This window comes from Trichoderma asperellum, chromosome 7, assembly GCF_020647865.1.
Source record: "Trichoderma asperellum chromosome 7, complete sequence".
NCBI classification, from domain to species: Eukaryota; Fungi; Ascomycota; class Sordariomycetes; order Hypocreales; family Hypocreaceae; genus Trichoderma; species Trichoderma asperellum.
The window spans coordinates 1,348,246-1,365,459 of NC_089421.1; the positions used below are offsets into that span (position 1 = coordinate 1,348,246).

At 45.6% G+C, this 17,214-nt stretch overlaps 8 protein-coding genes across 8 annotated transcripts; 5 read left to right on the plus strand and 3 right to left on the minus strand.

Annotated features, from left to right (window-relative positions):
- Nucleotides 1–283: 283 nt before the first annotated feature.
- On the plus strand, nucleotides 284–1,425 carry TrAFT101_011210 (uncharacterized protein). The gene is made up of 2 exons (XM_024904808.2): nucleotides 284–528; nucleotides 602–1,425. Exons 1-2 carry the CDS (start codon nucleotides 349–351, stop codon nucleotides 1,364–1,366), a joined length of 945 nt encoding a protein of 314 aa, XP_024755015.2. The 5' UTR covers nucleotides 284–348; the 3' UTR covers nucleotides 1,367–1,425.
- Nucleotides 1,426–1,450: 25 nt separating this feature from the next.
- On the minus strand, nucleotides 1,451–3,921 carry TrAFT101_011211 (uncharacterized protein). The gene is made up of 8 exons (XM_066129178.1): nucleotides 3,765–3,921; nucleotides 3,583–3,695; nucleotides 3,407–3,519; nucleotides 3,108–3,324; nucleotides 2,610–3,047; nucleotides 2,275–2,543; nucleotides 1,681–2,220; nucleotides 1,451–1,631 (listed from the first exon to the last, which is right to left on the minus strand). The coding sequence occupies exons 1-8, from the start codon at nucleotides 3,888–3,890 to the stop codon at nucleotides 1,537–1,539; spliced, it is 1,911 nt and encodes a 636-aa protein (XP_065985309.1). The 5' UTR covers nucleotides 3,891–3,921; the 3' UTR covers nucleotides 1,451–1,536.
- Nucleotides 3,922–4,630: 709 nt separating this feature from the next.
- On the plus strand, nucleotides 4,631–5,839 carry TrAFT101_011212 (uncharacterized protein; the record flags this gene model as incomplete). Its single annotated transcript, XM_024904809.2, has 2 exons — nucleotides 4,631–5,156; nucleotides 5,225–5,839. 2 exons carry the CDS (start codon nucleotides 4,631–4,633, stop codon nucleotides 5,770–5,772), a joined length of 1,074 nt encoding a protein of 357 aa, XP_024755017.2. The 3' UTR covers nucleotides 5,773–5,839.
- Nucleotides 5,778–7,182, minus strand: TrAFT101_011213 (uncharacterized protein). The gene is made up of 3 exons (XM_024909088.2): nucleotides 6,440–7,182; nucleotides 6,324–6,387; nucleotides 5,778–6,263 (listed from the first exon to the last, which is right to left on the minus strand). The coding sequence occupies exons 1-3, from the start codon at nucleotides 7,103–7,105 to the stop codon at nucleotides 5,914–5,916; spliced, it is 1,080 nt and encodes a 359-aa protein (XP_024755018.2). The 5' UTR covers nucleotides 7,106–7,182; the 3' UTR covers nucleotides 5,778–5,913.
- A 294-nt stretch (nucleotides 7,183–7,476) lies between these two features.
- On the minus strand, nucleotides 7,477–8,666 carry TrAFT101_011214 (uncharacterized protein). Its single transcript, XM_024902170.2, has 3 exons — nucleotides 8,528–8,666; nucleotides 8,187–8,468; nucleotides 7,477–8,126 (listed from the first exon to the last, which is right to left on the minus strand). The coding sequence occupies exons 2-3, from the start codon at nucleotides 8,404–8,406 to the stop codon at nucleotides 7,612–7,614; spliced, it is 735 nt and encodes a 244-aa protein (XP_024755019.1). The 5' UTR covers nucleotides 8,407–8,468; nucleotides 8,528–8,666; the 3' UTR covers nucleotides 7,477–7,611.
- Nucleotides 8,667–9,991: 1,325 nt separating this feature from the next.
- On the plus strand, nucleotides 9,992–11,951 carry TrAFT101_011215 (uncharacterized protein; the record flags this gene model as incomplete). Its single annotated transcript, XM_024910377.2, has 3 exons — nucleotides 9,992–10,098; nucleotides 10,169–10,493; nucleotides 10,587–11,951. 3 exons carry the CDS (start codon nucleotides 9,992–9,994, stop codon nucleotides 11,949–11,951), a joined length of 1,797 nt encoding a protein of 598 aa, XP_024755020.2.
- Nucleotides 11,952–12,376: 425 nt separating this feature from the next.
- TrAFT101_011216 (uncharacterized protein) lies at nucleotides 12,377–13,544 on the plus strand (the record flags this gene model as incomplete). Its single annotated transcript, XM_024901465.2, has 4 exons — nucleotides 12,377–12,527; nucleotides 12,581–12,846; nucleotides 12,912–13,190; nucleotides 13,269–13,544. 4 exons carry the CDS (start codon nucleotides 12,377–12,379, stop codon nucleotides 13,542–13,544), a joined length of 972 nt encoding a protein of 323 aa, XP_024755021.2.
- A 636-nt stretch (nucleotides 13,545–14,180) lies between these two features.
- Nucleotides 14,181–16,900, plus strand: TrAFT101_011217 (uncharacterized protein). The gene is made up of 9 exons (XM_024909089.2): nucleotides 14,181–14,667; nucleotides 14,727–14,884; nucleotides 14,938–15,042; nucleotides 15,108–15,467; nucleotides 15,525–15,713; nucleotides 15,799–16,108; nucleotides 16,167–16,268; nucleotides 16,324–16,488; nucleotides 16,548–16,900. Exons 1-9 carry the CDS (start codon nucleotides 14,567–14,569, stop codon nucleotides 16,636–16,638), a joined length of 1,581 nt encoding a protein of 526 aa, XP_024755022.1. The 5' UTR covers nucleotides 14,181–14,566; the 3' UTR covers nucleotides 16,639–16,900.
- Nucleotides 16,901–17,214: the final 314 nt, after the last annotated feature.

The window sequence follows — 17,214 nt, forward strand, 5'->3', positions numbered from 1 at the left end:
GGACCCCAGATGTTAATTTAGCTATTATTCTATAGTTTCTCGATGAGATGGAGAATCTGGGGTTTAGTGCTTAGCAACGAAAACAGTTTGCGCATTGGCTTTTGCCAAGAATCTCACGATGATGATGCCGATCGGCGTTGGATGCTGGCCGATCGGAGACGTTTCGCCGATCGGCTTGCTCCTCATCCAAGATCCATAAATCTTTGAAAATCGTTGTGGCTCTAGAGATGGATATATAACACTGTACCGTAACCTTTGAAATTTACTCAATTCTTACCAGCAGTCTTAACCTCTTTGCCTTGAACTCATCATTCAGGTATCGTCAGTCTCAACAACACCAACCTCAACATGACTTACACAAATGGATCTTCCAACGGGACAAACGGCCATGCGGCCAGCCCCACTCCGGCCGCAACTCGGCTTAGAAAAATGCTCGCTGAAGGCAATGAGTTGCTTGTTCTGCCGGGCGTATATGATGGCTTCAGCGCTAGAATTGCGCTAGAAGTTGGATTCGATGGTCTTTACATGGTAAATTGCCTGCGCTGGCAACAAATGCATGTAATGCAATCTTGCAATGTGCTAACTAAATTGTCTTTCATAGACGGGAGCTGGAACATGTGCTTCAAAGCTCGGCCAGCCAGACTTGGGCTTCGCTTCGCTCAATGACATGAGAGAACATGCTGAAATGATTGCCAACTTGGACCCCCGCGTCCCCGTCATTGCTGACGCCGATACGGGTTACGGCGGGCCCAACATGGTTGCTCGCACGGTGGCACAATACCACCGCAGCGGCGTCGCTGGTCTGCATATCGAGGATCAAATTCAGACCAAGCGCTGTGGGCACCTTGGAGGAAAGGAGGTTGTTAGCATCGACACCTTTCAGCAACGTATTAGTGCTGCCTCTACCGCCAGAGGGAAGCTGGGTTCAGACATTGTTATCATTGCCCGAACAGATGCTCTGCAGACCGATGGTTTTGAAGAGGCTGTTCGTCGTCTAAAGGCTGCAGTTGCTGTCGGTGCCGATGTTGCTTTCCTCGAGGGCATTACCACAGAAGAAGAGGCGAGAGAGGTGTGCCGAGTGCTTTCACCGACCCCAGTCCTCTTGAACATGGTCGAGAACGGAGCTACGCCATCCTGGTCTGTAGCTCAGGCAAAGGAGATGGGTTTCAGAATCATCATCTATCCTTTTGCTGCGATTGCCCCGGCATATGGAGCTATTCGCAACTCATATAAGCGCATAAAGGAGACTGGCGTCACTGACATTGACCCAACTTTTACGCCAAAGAAGTTGTTCACGATAGTAGGCTTGAAAGAGGCGGCTGCGGTGGATGCTGCTGCCGGGGGACAGTTGTATGAGAGAGTGTAAATATACCAACTGATTGCGAATCAAAGCTTGCTTCTATAGATTACATTGAATATAAAAGTATGTATGGAATACGAAGAGACCTTCAAGTCGCCGTGTGGTATATGTATTGTACGTTGACTTATTTGTGTTGTGTCTTATTTGTTGAACGTCAGTGCAAAGCTGAAACGCTGTCATCCCGGCCAATCCAAGTTAAATCCATCTGCCAGGCTGCTTAGGTGATCAAACATCATCGCATCTTGCATATCTTCAGAACTAAACAGCAGCTGTGGATACGATGTTAGTGAGAACGCCGCAGCAGGGATTTGTCCACTTATCTGGTGCTTCTGCAGAGTTTTCGTCGCGATTCCCATCTGATTGGAAATGCTTTCGCCATTCCCAGAGGGAGTCATAAACGATGCTCATGCTAAGGCGATTTCGAACACGCAGGCGTAAATCGTCAACCGAGTCGCCGCTGATAACACGAGGGTTGGCTAAAGTACAGAAAAACCCAATCACGTCACTGAGCCGGCCTGGAAGGTCGTTGTTCGCAACTGACATCTTTCGAAGTGATGATATAGCAGCGTCGAGGAGCTTTTTACCTGATTCAACGTCGAGTAGCTTTTCGAAATATCCATTCATCATGACTTTGAGAATTATGAAGGCTGCAGAAACGAAAACTTGATAACAAAAAAAAGGGCAATAGTGGAAGAAACCACTTTCTTCGTTGTCCATCCCGAGACACTGTTCTATTAGCGAGTATGCCGTTTGATATAATACCACGATGCGGTCAGAATATCCATCGACGCTTGATTCGTCAAGGAGATAAAACGAATGGAGGTGGAGTCGAGCGGCCGCGAGATAACATCGAGTTATGGCTGCTAGAATGTCAGCAACAGCTTACTTAGGTTGAGAGGATTAGGGTTCATTACGAGTCATGTTAATAGCCTCGCGCTCCAAATCAACAAGTGATGCATTCAGAAGCCGATAGAGAGAAAGCCGCTCACGAACCGACGTAAACCCAGCAGGGTCTAGAGCATTGGAAGTTAACGCTTGTGACACCCTATGCCTGAACTGCTCAATGCGAAGATGCCATTTCAGAGCAATATCATGAGGCGATAACGTTGTAGACTCGGGCGCGATCGTGAGGGACCAATCTTGCATCTGTATAGTGGCAGGAAGGCCACATCCAACACTCACGCTGCGACAAAATTAGATTTATGAAACAGCAATTGAATGGACGTTTTCTCTGAGCATGTCGTGTTACCTTTGTGCGACAATATTGCAAGATTCCCATGTCTTGATCCATTCCGAATATTCATACATGCTGAGATGCAGAGGGACCTTGACGAAATCCTCTGCACTAAGTGCGCGATGAAGACCCATTTGTGTCCCAAGCTGTACCATCATGCCTGCTAGCATATACGTTGGGTCGGCAGTGCTACTGCTAGTCGGAAATGGCCAAGTACAAAGAAGTATTAGGCTTTGTACTACTCTAAGAGAGTAAGGAATTGAGCGAAGCGTCTTCCATAGGTAGTCTGTAACACTTCTTGCCAGCTTCTGCAGAAGCGTTGGATGGCTCTGCAGCCGTCGAGCAGCGACAGAGATGATGGACCAGAAAAGCAGCTCAGATGACTCGTAATACTCGTGAATGGTTGTCCCTGGATCCAGAAACGGTAGATATGGATGGTAGTGGAGTATATAGCTACATGAAATTGTGAGCTCATTTCAATTTCAACAGGATAGATATTCCTGACAGTCTTACATCAGATATAGTTCATCAATCTCTTCGACAGAGAGCTCAACATTGCCTAGTTTCCTGGGCCCTGGAATGGCAATGATTGATCTTCGCGCCGCTTGAGGCTGGTCAATGACCGGCTGAGTCGTCAAGCCAGGGACACGGGAGCTTTCTTTTGGATCCAACGATGGGCCTGACGTGTTGGAGGCTGATGATTGGATAGCATCGCTGGCCCGAGTCTCTGCTGTAACACATAAGAAGCAGCACCGTTAGCTTTCGCGTGGCGGTTTATGCGGTGACTTCAGTCTTTCTTTAATTATACTAACAAGGTGCAGCTGGAGCTATGATTGGCCATTCGATCGCTGCATTACTGCTTGCTTCACGGGTGGCCAGTCGGCGTTTAAGCTCTCTGACTTCATTCTCCAGCTCGAAAGATTTCCTGGAAATGAGACATCATATCGTTAGCTCCCTTTACGTTAGTCGCTAGTTTCAAAAGGCTTACCTTCTCTTCCGCGTCCTACGAAAGCCGTTGTCTATCTTGCATGTAAGTTGGAGCCTCTGGCAGCGAGAGCATATGCTAGAGACAGCGTCATTGGCAACCAAATCACACCGAAGCTGTAAAAAGTACGAGCCATTAATGCATGAAAAAATACCATGTGTAAACGGTAGATATTACTCTCATACCTTTTGCTGCTTGCACTCGTTGCAAGCTCTGCGCCTCGGCTGCTTTGTAAGGGGCTTGCCGTCTCGCGAATCCGGTGGCTCGGCCTGAGCTCCGGGGATCTCAACAGGAAGAGCTTCTGCAGACATTTGACAACACGACCATGAACACGCTCCGCGGAATAGAATTTTGTCTTTAAGTCTCTTCAATATGCTGAGGCCATTGCTCAACTTGCTGATTTCATATTAAATAGGACGGGAACAGTATATGGATTGAGATTGAACCTCCGCTGCTTACATACTTTGGCTGAAGAACTAACACAATAGCGAGCATTGGGGATCAACGTGTTTGCACGTGACTGCGTTTGTAGGTGCTAACCATTCGCTAAATACATACAATGTCTCCAACTAAGCGCCACTACAGTCGTCTATGGATTTTGGCTGACACACATCCCCTAGCCCAGCGAAAGTGTGGACTGTAGATCAAGCAAATGACGCTATGAGGCTGAATAAAAACATAAAATCTGATGTCAGGGAAAGTTGAATCAATTCACGACATAGAATGCCGCACAATCATGCCGACGTATAGGGAACGCTTCCAGTAGCCCTCCGATTAAGATCTTGGTGGACCAGGATCCATAAATGCCCAGACAGAACTTACTAAGTGCTGATTCATGGCAACGTAAATGACGGCGGCGGCGACATTTAAACTGCGTAATAGCTTGGTCACCTCTGGTCGAGTAATTGAGTTGAGCTTTAAGCTGACATATAAAGATATATGTAACGCTATAGCCCGTCTCTCTAAATACCAATCTTTTAGAGCTTTTCCGCTACATACGTTATTTAGAACTGTCAGCACATTTTTGTTTTTTCCAATCTACTACTACAAAATGAGACTTTTTGACTACACTGAGAGCTCCCAAAGAGTCATCTTTGGAGAGGGCAGCCTATCCAAGGTTCCCGATGAACTTGCCAAGCTCAACTGTACCAACCCACTCATATTGACAACGCCTACAAAGACATCTTATGTTGACGATATTGCGAAAATTTTAAATGGACAGATTGCTGGCTCGTTTACTCAAGTCACAATGCATACGCCGAAGGAAGTAACCGAAGAAGCATTAAAGCAAGCCGGATCCGTGAATGCCGACTGTGTTGTATCAATTGGTGGTGGGAGTGCCGTGGGTTTAGGCAAAGCATTATTTGTTCGGACAGGGTTGCCTCACATCTGCATCCCGACTACGTATGCTGGTAGCGAGATGACGCCCATAGTTGGCCAAACGGAGAACCGAGTAAAAGTTACTCATATTGATCGGAAAGCCATTCCAGCAGTTGTTATTTACGACGTGAAGTTAACGTTGTCACTACCTACTAATATAAGCGCTACAAGTGGCCTTAATGCTATGGCTCATGCGGGTACGTCTTTGTTGACAGCAGCCTTTTACGCCCCAGCTTGCAGTTGCTAACATAAAAACGTTGAATAGTCGAGGCTCTATATGCTCAAGATGCCAATCCTATCACGAGCATGTTTGCAATCAAAGGCATCCAAACTCTGGCTAGGTCGCTACCTAAAGTCATGCAAAATCCAAAAGACATCGAGGCTCGCTCAGATGCTCTACTGGGCGCTTGGTTCTGCGGGAAATGTCTCGCTGGGGCATCCGTAGCCCTGCATCATAAACTGTGCCATGTCCTTGGGGGCACCTTCAATCTGCCACACGCGGAAACGCATGCAATTATTTTGCCTCATGCGCTGGCATATATCGCTCCAAGCATCCCCGAAATCATGAAGGAGTTGTCAAATATTATTCCGGAAAGTAATGGAGATGCAGTCGGTGGCCTGAACAAACTATTATCTAAATTGCAAATTACTTATAGTTTAAAGGACCTTGGTCTGAAAGAAGAGGACATTGAGGTGGCAGTAGATAATCTACTAAAGAAGCCATTTTGGAATCCTAGACCTGTGGAAAGGGATCCGATCCGCGAGCTGCTGAAAAGAGCATGGGAGGGAAGACCGGCTCAGATAGAAGTATAGAATAGCTTCTATTTAATTGAATAGGTTTGATATCATAGCAAGTATAACTAATAAAAGCACTCATCACTCATTAAATGGAAATACAATGCTCAGACACCACCATCAACATTCCACAAAGACTTGGTCGCCCCGCTTCAGACTCTAAGCTTTTACTACTCTAGTAAATCTTGTTGATGGTGCTTTATTTGGCTCAAAGTCTGGAAGATTAAGATCTGGAAACACTTTTTGTACCTTTTTTGCAAGATACTGTGCCCAAGTGCCCTCAACCTTCCGGAAGCTCGTATTTGCCCACCGCTTGCGCGCCAATTCTTGTTCCTCAGCTGTGAGCGGAGGCAAATGGTCAAGCGATAGACGTTGCATCTTCGTGTTCCAAGCAAAGTCAAAGAAAAGAGGGAAAGAGTATCGGGGAGGAGATACGGATTTGGGTCGCTGCACGCGGTGTGGCCGCGAGCGAAAGCGACCGTGGGTAAGTTGATCTAACATGTCGCCCACTGTATAGCTGTATTAGCGTCTTATTCACGTAGTTCATAGGTGCTTGATCATTTTGATACCGTTAACAATAAATGCGTTCTCAATGACAGGCACGTCTACCCATTCATCAGATGGGGAAAGAATCTAGGGGTTTCGTCAATACGAATTGCGAGCTCAGCCATCCGCACATGCCTACCTGAAGACCAGGAGAGTCAACTTTCAATATGGTCAGATACCCGAAATCTGTGTGTTCTCCAATTCCAAAGCTCTCTTTGAGACTCTGAGATTCTGTAGCCTCTAGCAAGGGTGAATATTTGAAGCACCGAAACAACAATATTGGCTCAGGCTCCAGCCATGCACGACGCAATTCATTTTTCTCCAGCTTTAAGCCCAGAGACAGAACTTCAGTCAGCATCTTACCAAGCTCACTACCTTGCTCGAGATATTTCAAGACGTCGTTACGCATGCTTGGAAGATCAGCGTCAGGAAACTGATTCCGTCCATGTAGAGGCATGCCTGTAAGTGCGTGGTCGTCTTCGTGCTCTGGTCCGACATAAAACCCTTCTTTCCAATCTTGGCGACCATGAGTGTATTCCCCTCCAAGAGGCATATAACCTCGCCAAGCGACGCCTCCGTTTGCAACATCCAAGGCAACCTTTTTTTCCATTGGGAGATCGAAGAACTGTTTCGCCGAGTTCAGCAACGCTGTCTGCTGGTTTTGTGTTACCGGTGTGTTAGTTAGCAAGAAAAACCCCCATGAAGAAACCGCATCGTAAATGGCTTGGATAGTCTCTCGACCCTCCAACGATGTGGCATCGACAAGATACGGGGCAAAATTGATCTCTGGTATGCATCTAGACATTTTGAGCGCAAGCAGATATTCTGGAGATCCGATGTAAGAAAAAAGAGCATGTCTGTACCTGAAAGCGGGGGAACGAGGTATTTCAGGAAAAAAGCGCATCATATGCTTCATACGTTACCTACATTATATAGGTAACACAGGCTATCCTAATAGTAGCACGTGATAACGACTTGTTGGTTACATGTATCGTTTATTACCATATTACGTCGTGGCATAGATCAACCTAGTAACATTTATGTAAACTCGCCATACAAATCGAACCATAAAGAAACAGATACGATGGTCGCGCAATGTATTACTTGGTCACCTAATGAACTCTACCTTAAAAAATTGCTTCCAAGTGTCATACAATTATATGTTGAATGAAAATATGATGAGAACATGTTGTATTTTGTGTACATAGCTAGGTAGATTAGTTTCCGACGCTGACTACTTTGTATATTTTTGTGTTCCCATATTATATCATAAAAATAGATTGATGCAACAATGGTAAGTTATCTCACTACTCACTCATATTGCTGCATGAACTTGTTGCCCCGGATCCCGTCAGAGAAGTTGGGAATGTGTGTACTATGGCACCAAGGCTTGAGTCGCTCTTCTTCATCAATTGTCTTAGCGAAGCATCCAAGCCACTGCTGACGAGGGAAGGCTTCAACAACATCCTTAAGAGTCTTGGTGTGGATAATTTCCGTGAGATTTTTCAAGTATGGATGGTCGCTGACATTATCGTAAATCGTAGCCAGCTGGATGACTTGGCCCATGAACGTGATATTTCCCACGGTCCCAAGATCTTGGTGGCGGATGATTGTCTCAGCGACGGCCTCGGCCTGGTCTTTGGATGCTCCAAGCTCCAAGAGAAGATTCATGGCTTTGAAACCTCCGTAAAACTCAAAAGACATGTTGGTAGCTGCCAAGTTCTCCTCAGCGGTTCCGATATCATGCAAGAGAGAGACTAGTGCAAGGGTTGAAGGAGAAAATGTTTCAGCATGTTCAGGGAACTGCTGCTTGACAATGGCGGTCGCTATAGAATAGAATGTTAGCTATTTAGCCATTTTTATTTGGATTACTTGTGCTTGCATACTATAATAAAAAACTCTCATGCTATGATTGTAAGTCTGAATTGGCAACTTTTCTTTGGCATAGCTTCGGACTTTGGCGACGATGGGGTCATCTTCCGGAAACTTGATATCAGAAACCAGAAGAGGTTCAGGTGCATTCCTAAACGGTTTGCCGCCAAAGAGCTTGCTGGGATCCAAGGGCAGAGCAGTCCAGCCGTTTTGCGCGATGTCCTTGGCCGACATTTTAATAGTTTAAAATAATTGGAAAATAAGCAATAGAGATCTTGATATATATGAGGTGGATGCTAGATGATAATTAATTGTTAGCTGAAGAAGGGTAAGGATGACGTAAGCGGGCACCGACAGTAACTATGAGGCCGACCGAAAGGCAGGACTCAGGCAACGATAAGGCAAGGATATAATAGAAGCAGAGAAATTGGCCTTGATTGGTGTAGATTCTTTGATAAAAGTGTATAATTGGATGTGTTGTTGTGATTGTTGGAAGTCTTGGTGTATTCTGGATTGAAAAAAAAAATCTCAGAAAGGCCGAATTGCGTCGTCTTATATACAGCTTTGCTCTTGAATTGAATGCCTGAAACGACGGCCTGAGACCATCACAGGTTTCCTAATTGGGAAATCTGGCGGCGGGGTCGGAATGAGCTGCTCAACCCAGTTATTATTAATTTACTCGGCGTGTCCGGACGCATCTCGTCAAGCCGAAATCGGTAACGGGAACGTTTCTTCTCACAATTTTTATATCTTGAACGTTATCAATCTAACAGAATTCCTCGCTGCATAAATAGAGTTGCACCGAGTAATAGTGAGTAGTCAAGCTGTTCATAGCAAAATTTGTTCTAGGACTCAATTGGGTGAAGACAATGATTCAGTTAGATACATGTACTTTATGTGAATTAAGGTAATTCTCAAAATTTACTAAACTCAAGCTGGCCTGAGAACTGTGTGCTAAATTTGCAATTGAAAAAAGATGCCTTCGTGGTGCACTTTTTCTGCTTACAACGAGTACTGCTGTCGACAGCTTAGTCTATTCGTGGATACTGATGGCGAGAACGCAGTAGCGTGGTGGGTACAGCTGGCTCTGAGCTCATCCAATGAATTGTACATCATACGCACTATAGCAAAGAAAAAATAACTCGAGTCTCGTAGTAATCCAAGCAACATTCCCTTCACGTTCGACATGGACAGTACAAGATCGCTGGCGTATATTGGCAGCTCGGGACTGTGAATCAGCGAGTTTTGCCACTTTATTACAAGTGTTAGCTTGGCTTGGCCATCCCGCATTCATGGACTATCTCCAGATGCTGCGAAACGTAAGCAAAGTTCAGCATGCCTCGCTCGTGTTCAACTTATTGAGTTAGCTCGTAAGGATTAGCGTGCTGCACATTAGTGCAAAACTAGAACATATCCATGTATGAACGTTTTTTCCAATTACGACTGTCCATGATTTATCTTTTGACGATGAGATAACTTACTGATATGAATTGTGACTTTACATAAATATGGCTCAATGCAAATATCGTACATACGTAGCTTTGGCGTTGAAATACCATGAATTAGATATACGAAGTCTGTCACATGATGGAATTATAGCTCCAATAACTCGTCCTACTTTTCTCCAACGCTAACTTAATTTGCTAAAGATTTGACAGGCATGGCTTCTCCAACATTCTTCTCGCAGCTTTCGCGATACATGGAAGTCACATTGTCGATCAAAGGGGTATTCCTCTGATGATATGGAATATTACGCTTCTAATATTCATCATTGAGTATCTGTGATGTTCATCAACTACTAGAACCTCTCTCTTTCATGATGCCACAACCTTCTTCCAATGATGATAATATGAACGCGGTCTCGCCACAACGCGCTGGGCCGACGAGACGTTACAACAGGTCACGCTGCGGATGTTTGACTTGCAAGTGAGGCTTCCTACCTCGCAGCTTTTTAGTAAGGTGTAGAAGTCGTTGCTGATGTACCATGTTTACAAAGACGTCGCAAAGTAAAATGCGACGAGCAGCGACCCCGATGCTCGCACTGCGAGCGGCTAAACTTGGAATGCAAGTGGCGACCACTTCACGCTGTTGCATTGTCCAAACAACGGAATGACGCCAATGGTGAGAGGCCTGCAGGTGATAGCCAGCCAACCATATCTCCGTCCACCGACCGATCGCCGGCTGCCTCTGGATTACGAACGCTGCAGGCCATGGACGAAGTCTTTGACTACGCTAGCTTCATGTGGGATCCAAGCAGCAGTTTGTGGCAGCAAGAAAGCCCCGATATGACGACTACCATTCCTCTTAACGCAAATCTTATAGTAGGTGTTCTTAAATCCCATTTATATACACTAAAATTTCCCCTGCCTGTTATGGACTTTGTGAAAGATCATATAACTCACGATGTGCGGTAGGAAGCTAGTTCATTTGTGAACAGGCACACAGATCCCCTAACAATCAACACATATACTAATACAGCCATACAAGAGAACGGAAATCAGCCCATCGATCAAACTACTTCTGGTTCAAGCGAAAGGTTAATGGAATTCTTCATCAAATCTGCTATACCGCCAATCCTAGCCGGAGTTGAGTCTCAGAGGAAATGGTCATCAATCCGCCAAGGCCTTGTCGCGATGTCAAAAAGCTCCCGCGTGCTACGCTGTGCTATCTTGGCATTCTCAAATACTCTTTTGTGTCGTAGCAATCCCTCTTGGGCCTTTGACGACCAAAATCACTACCAGGAAGCCGTCATTGAAGTAGAGGCGCACGATCCGGATTCCCTCAACGAGCACAGTCTGGCGCGCGAATGCCTCCTCGCCGCGCTATTCTTCCTAAGCTATGTCGACATAATAGACAGCAGGCTTGATATGGCGCATCGCTATCTCAAACAGGCGTATACGATATTCCAGATGGGGGACAAGGCCTCTTTCTCACATGTCGAAAAGCAAGTGCTTCTTTGGATTCGGTTGTTGGATGCTAGAGCGGTATCTGCTGGAGGCGAAGGGCTATTCCTATCACGGGACGATGAAATTGAGATTATAGAGCCTTCACCCGCGAGCTTCGATGCTGAAACGGACGATACCGCGAGAAGTCAGGAAGCATCCAGCGACGACATTGAAGATGTTTTGTTTCAGGTCCTCTACCAACCTGGTATTGTCTTTTTTCAAAAGGTTCAAAGCTTCATGGGCCGCATATCGAAAATTGATCCTTGGCATAGGTCGAGAGGCACAGTGGAAGATGAGATAGAAGTCATGAACATCGGCGCTTCCATTGCCTCCGACTTGCGATCGCTATACGACCAGCGCCCACCCCTAATGGATTATGCAGTTGCTGGAAAGCTCTCAGAGCCTCATATTTCAGCACACTTGGCTTTCACCATCACCAGGGCGTTTCGCACATACTTATCCAATTACTACGCTAGCAAAGTGCATCTTCATCGTGTCGCTTACAAACACTTGCCATTGACCAAGGAAGCAGCCGATGCTCTGGCTCAAATCCGCAAGTTGGCCCACCAGATTTCGTCCAATTTAGCACCTGGGGATTCGCTTCCGGTAAATATGCTCTGGCCTCTCTTAATGCTGGGCGCGGAAGAACACGATGAAGAGGAGAAGGTGTGGATCAAGGCGCAAATAATGAGAATGGAGGGCGTTGCCGGGAATGCAAGAATTACGGCGCAAGTGTTGGAAGAAGTCCAGGCTCGCCAAGAAGCCACCAAAACTCGTGCGGATATTCGCTCCGTAATGCATTCAGTATTTAATTCGTCTTTTGCGATCTTGTGATTCACCCCGCACAAAAGGCTGTTGGCGGTGTCTTCTCGGGTCGGCAGTATCGGGAACAGCTCTCATCGGCAGAAGAAACTCCACATCAGCAGTATCGCTTCGCTTCGCCTGGATTGAAAGTTGATCTGATAGCCGGCAATGCGCGCTTACCCGCATCTGACTGGCAAGTTGGCGACTTTATCTTGCTATCTAGAGATTTTGATCTCTCTTTCTACAAAGAGCTTTTGACCTCTGTGTACTGATATTTCTCAGTCTTATCGCACTCTGCGGGGCACTATATAAGTCATTGACTCGCATCCTCAGCATTGATTGATCTCCAAAGACTTCTTCCCAGAACCTTGACACTGTCGCGTTATTTGAATCAATCCATTCTTTGATTCTAGACGCGTCCACGGCATACATTTTCTCCCTCGATACTAGCAACAATGGGCTCATTACAACAAGTAGTCAAGCCGTTTCCACCGGGCATTCATGTGCCTTGTCTAACCTGGTTCAGCAGCAATGACGCTCAAGATATAGACTGGGATTTGCAAGAGCAGCACTTGAGGTTTCTAATTACTTCTGGTCTTCATGGAGGTAAGCGCATTGACTCTCTATGCTGTGACAAGGGCTAACGTGTATCAACCTAGTTGTGCTGGCTGGGACCAATGGCGAGGCTGTGACATTAACCAAAGAGGAAAAGATCAAGCTCATCAGATTAACAAGGCGCATCGCTGCCGAGGCCGGAGAACCGGATATCATCATTACTTTGGGATGCAATGGACAGTGCACACGAGATGTCGTTGCCGAGACGAAGATGGCTCAAGAAGCAGGCGCAGACTATGTTTTGGTCCTTGTGCCCAGCTATTTCCACTTTGCAATGAGCAAAGACGCCATTGTTGCGTTCTTCGAAGAGGTGCGGAAGCAATCTCCATCAATTTACGTGGTTATGCAGCGCTGATGCTAATGTAAACTGAATAGGCAGCCGATGCAAGCCCAATCCCCATCGTAATATACAACTTTCCCGGTGTGGTTGCAGGACTCGATGTCGACTCCGAAATGCTCGATCGTCTTGCCAAGCATAAGAATATAGTCGGCGTGAAGCTGACATGTGGTGGTATTGCCAAAGTATCGCGCATCGCCGCCACTTACAGCCCTCAGGACTTCAGTGCACTTGCAGGCCAGAGCGATTGGCTTGTTCCAGCTTTATCTGTCGGTGGTACAGGCACTATTACCGGTGTTGCAAATTTATACCCCAGAGTAAGTTTGGCGCGGGAAACATGCATCATGACATTAATTAGTGAGCATTGCTAACCAAGGCATTCGCAATCTTCAAAGTCCTGTATCCAAATTTACAACCTCTTTATGGCTGGCAAAGTGAAGGAGGCTACCGCACTGCAATTGGAGCTCTCTAAGATGGAATGGGGATTTGCAAAGGGCGGGATTAATGGTACGAAATGGATAGTAGCAAAGCTGCGTGGATATCCTCAAGAGAGCTGCCATTGTAGGCGACCATACCCAAAATTTGACAACGCGACGCAGCAAGAGTGGATTGTTGGCGTTGCTGGTGCTCTGGAGGCAACTGAGAAAAGCATCGCCAAGGGTTCACAGTAAGAGTAGCCAAAACCATAGACTTACTTGGTCAGGGGACGCCGAATCAGTTAAATTTCCATACTATGATCTAATAGAGCATAAACTTATTGGCGACATGCAATGTCCGTATACAAATCCACACATAGTATCTATCTATCTATTTCGTTCCTATTGTACCTCCGACGATAATACGCGATTTGTGTTCAACCACCTATAATATACGCGCTAATCGTGACACTTTGAACTCATAATTATGCAACACACATCGATGATATCCTTGTCCCTTTTGCTTATTCACGCGTAGCACATCGATAGACTATTGCATAGGCACGTTTAGGTCTCAAGGATACCAATAGTTGGCCACCCAGGCTTCTGTTGCGATCGGGACGGCAGTTTCTTGAAGCCACAAATACCCAAATACCGACTCGCTTCGTATAGAGCCGATCGGCTCGGATATCGGATACATCGCTTAGCTGCCAAGCACCAAACATTGTCATTGGCCTCATAGTTCCAATTCGCCACTCTTGCGGTAGCGCTGCGCCACCGGCAATAATCCGTCGGCAGCCCACGTTGTTCTAGTTAGGAGGCGCAAAAGGGCGTCAATGGTTTCCATTTTTGCCGACAGGTCGGCATGTCTCCTGTGGTTCGTTATGGATTTTCTCCCATGTTCTCAGTATTTCCAGAAAAAAGTCAGTTCATGTACTCCATATTCTCCCCAAACTTCCCCGCACGACACCACGTTCGGTATCGCTCAGCCAAAGCTGGGGTACGCTGATTCGGCGGAAAACAACCCCAGATTTTTGCTAGTTGGCGAAGACTCCACCATCCTCTCTCTCCAGATCCGATGGCACCAGGCCGAAGTTGTGATGGACAGACTTTACAACGTTCATATAACTGACGACGTTATCCGCTCTTTTCACTATGCCGATCTCTTAATGGCCCTTGGCTTCATTCCTGGACGATTTATTTTTTGCCATCCCAAGTGGACTTGTCTTGTGTGCCTACACTCTTGACACAGCAAATAATAAGCCCCCCTCAACATTATGGGTGGATTTCGTGCCGTTGAAGATCGGCCAACGCCGAAAGAGGTGTACAACTGGCGGTTGTATTTTGAGGCTGCAGTCATTGCTACCGGTTCTCTACTGTGAGTATCTCTAGCCTGGGTGTTGTTGCATGAACTTCTCTGATACCTCGGTGACTCAGCTTTGGCTATGATGGCGCATTTCTCGGAACGACAATTGCTCGCGCAAGTTTTAAAAAGGACTTTAATATTTTACCGGCCGATGCGAGTAGCATTTCGAGTAACATCACTTCTGCTTTCCAAGCGGGTGCTTTCTTTGGGGCCATTTTTTGCTTCTTTAGTAGGTCCGGGATATACTCATATCCGGTTCTTGTCGTTAACTATGAGAAATAGTCACCGAAAAAATAGGTCGCAAGTGGGCGCTTTTCACTTCCAATGTGGTATTCCTTATTGGTGCAGTCATTATGACGGCTGCAACACACTCACTATCGAACATCTGTCAGTCCATTCCATATGTGTTCGAGATGCCTTCCAGTCCGTTATTGCTAACTTTTAGCAAATAGATGCTGGTCGAGTTCTAACCGGGCTTGCCTGCGGTGGAATCACCGCCACCGTTCCAAGCTACATTGCCGAGCTTTCCATCCCTTCTATTCGCGGTATACTCACTGGCCTTTTCGAAATTGCGTATCAAATTGGATCTGTCATTGGCTTTTGGATCAACTACGGAATCAATCAGAATATGGACCAAAGCTCAACAGCTTCATGGCGCATTCCCATGGCCGTTCAAATTATCCCCTGCGGCATGCTGCTGCTTGGAGCCGTGTTTCTACACGAAAGTCCTCTATGGCTCTTTCGAAATGATAAAGTCGAAGAAGGAACAAAGGCTCTGGAACAAATTCGCCAGCTCCCACGCGATCATCAGTGTAAGATATATCCTCAACATACTACCAAAGAAGACAGCTAGCTCATATACACTATAGACATACAAGAAGACATACAAATGATCCGAAGTCGCCTGATGGAGGAAGCCAACATCGCGAGTAGATACGGCACTGGGTCATGGGCACTCTTCCGTGGGGCTCTGTACGAATTATCTCGCAAGGGCATGCGCAATCGTGTCATTCTCGTATTCTGCTCTTTTGCCCTGCAAAATATGTCTGGAGCAGCAGGTAAGCAAAAAAAAAAAAAAAAAAAAAAAAAAAAAAAAAACAATTTATTGAAGTTGTTATTGGCTAACGATACCACGTATGAAAGCTATTAATTACTATTCGCCTACACTATTTGCCTCATTGGGTATTACAGATGTCTCTCTCTACACTGGCATCTATGGCCTTGTCAAGGCAGTTGCTTCAATAATTTTCTACGTCTTCTTAATCGATATATGGGGCCGCCGACATCCGACTATTCTCTCATCAATTGCTTGCTCACTCTGTCTTTGGTTTATCGGTGCATATGTCAAGATTGGACATCCAGCCGACATCATCAAAGCCGGACAGCAGCTTTCATCATCCACTGCAACTGGTGGCAGGGCTGCAACTGCTATGATCATGATATATTCTGTCTTGTATGACATCCCACCTATGTTTCCCTTTTGCTCTCTTCGTATCTAATTTTTTTTTTAGCTGGTCCTTCGGACTTAATGGAATTCCTTGGATTGTTGCGGCCGAAATCTTCCCAGGAGCTTTACGTAACTTTTCTGGAACATGGGCGGCACTCTGCCAATGGTATGAAACCTACCAAATATTCTAAGACTACTGTTACTCTAACGCTTATATGCAGGCTCACTCAGTTCGTTATTACGAAGGCACTGCCATATATCTTTGCCTCTCTAGGCTATGGCACCTGGTTCTTCTTCGCGTCCTGGATGCTACTTGCAACTATTTGGGCTTTCTTCTTTCTTCCAGAGACGAAAGGCAAGACTTTGGATGAAATTGACGTTATTTTGTGAGTTGAGCCAATGATAACATAGTCCTAAGCCACTTTCGCTAACTGTTGTCCAATAGTGGATATGCCGAAGACAGAAGACAATTCTTCCCAGAGACATCAAATGCCGACATTACCAAGGAAGATGCAGAAGTATTCACAAAGGAGTAAAGTTTTACTTTATTTCTATTTTTCATTTATTCTTATTTTTTAAACTTATATCCAACAATTTAATGCTTTATTGCACACGACCTGCACAAGGGTTAGCGGGGTGTGCGCCTCATTCAACTACGCATTATCGTCGAGATATCCATTGTTGATATGGGATTCTAATATACCAATTCCACCATTTTATCTTTGGCTATGAGGATTTGGCAAACTGAGATTATCCATTGCTATACGTAGCTCTAAATACAGAGAAAATCGTTGTGTCAAAGAAGTTCTAGTCCCTTGTATTCTTTCCATAACAGTGTATTATTGCTATAACATCCGGTTCTATTTCTTAATCAATCGTTTTATGCTATATAATGATACACTGTGTATTGTAGAATTGCAAAGGACGAAACAAGAAATTAAAAAAGAGGCATGCATCAGTTATACCTACGAGACCAGGCCTAGTGCTCATAGGCCACTCACAAACATAAAACGCATCTTCTGCTTGAATCTATGTACATACTACGCAGCTGCCGTAAACATACCAGCCATGCTGATCGCTAAAAGAAGGTCTTCGTCTCATGTAGGGCTTAA

Excerpts from the sequence above, each read along its gene's own strand:
- TrAFT101_011210 (XM_024904808.2), top strand. The coding sequence starts at position 349 with ATGACTTACACAAATGGATCTTCCAACGGGACAAACGGCCATGCGGCC. Across the intron at positions 529-601 it reads GATTCGATGGTCTTTACATG|ACGGGAGCTGGAACATGTGC; the intron begins GTAAATTGCCTG and ends TGTCTTTCATAG.
- TrAFT101_011211 (XM_066129178.1), bottom strand. The coding sequence starts at position 3,890 with ATGTCTGCAGAAGCTCTTCCTGTTGAGATCCCCGGAGCTCAGGCCGAG. Across the intron at positions 2,221-2,274 it reads CGAGGCTATTAACATGACTC|CCATAACTCGATGTTATCTC; the intron begins GTAATGAACCCT and ends ACATTCTAGCAG. Across the intron at positions 1,632-1,680 it reads AAACTCTGCAGAAGCACCAG|AGCTGCTGTTTAGTTCTGAA; the intron begins ATAAGTGGACAA and ends CATCGTATCCAC.
- TrAFT101_011213 (XM_024909088.2), bottom strand. The coding sequence starts at position 7,105 with ATGTCTAGATGCATACCAGAGATCAATTTTGCCCCGTATCTTGTCGAT. Across the intron at positions 6,388-6,439 it reads TTGACTCTCCTGGTCTTCAG|ATTCTTTCCCCATCTGATGA; the intron begins GTAGGCATGTGC and ends CGAAACCCCTAG. Across the intron at positions 6,264-6,323 it reads GAACGCATTTATTGTTAACG|TGGGCGACATGTTAGATCAA; the intron begins GTATCAAAATGA and ends ACAGCTATACAG.
- TrAFT101_011214 (XM_024902170.2), bottom strand. The coding sequence starts at position 8,406 with ATGTCGGCCAAGGACATCGCGCAAAACGGCTGGACTGCTCTGCCCTTG. Across the intron at positions 8,127-8,186 it reads CATGAGAGTTTTTTATTATA|CGACCGCCATTGTCAAGCAG; the intron begins GTATGCAAGCAC and ends TCTATTCTATAG.
- TrAFT101_011217 (XM_024909089.2), top strand. The coding sequence starts at position 14,567 with ATGGGTGGATTTCGTGCCGTTGAAGATCGGCCAACGCCGAAAGAGGTG. Across the intron at positions 14,885-14,937 it reads GGCCATTTTTTGCTTCTTTA|TCACCGAAAAAATAGGTCGC; the intron begins GTAGGTCCGGGA and ends TATGAGAAATAG. Across the intron at positions 15,714-15,798 it reads AAATATGTCTGGAGCAGCAG|CTATTAATTACTATTCGCCT; the intron begins GTAAGCAAAAAA and ends CACGTATGAAAG.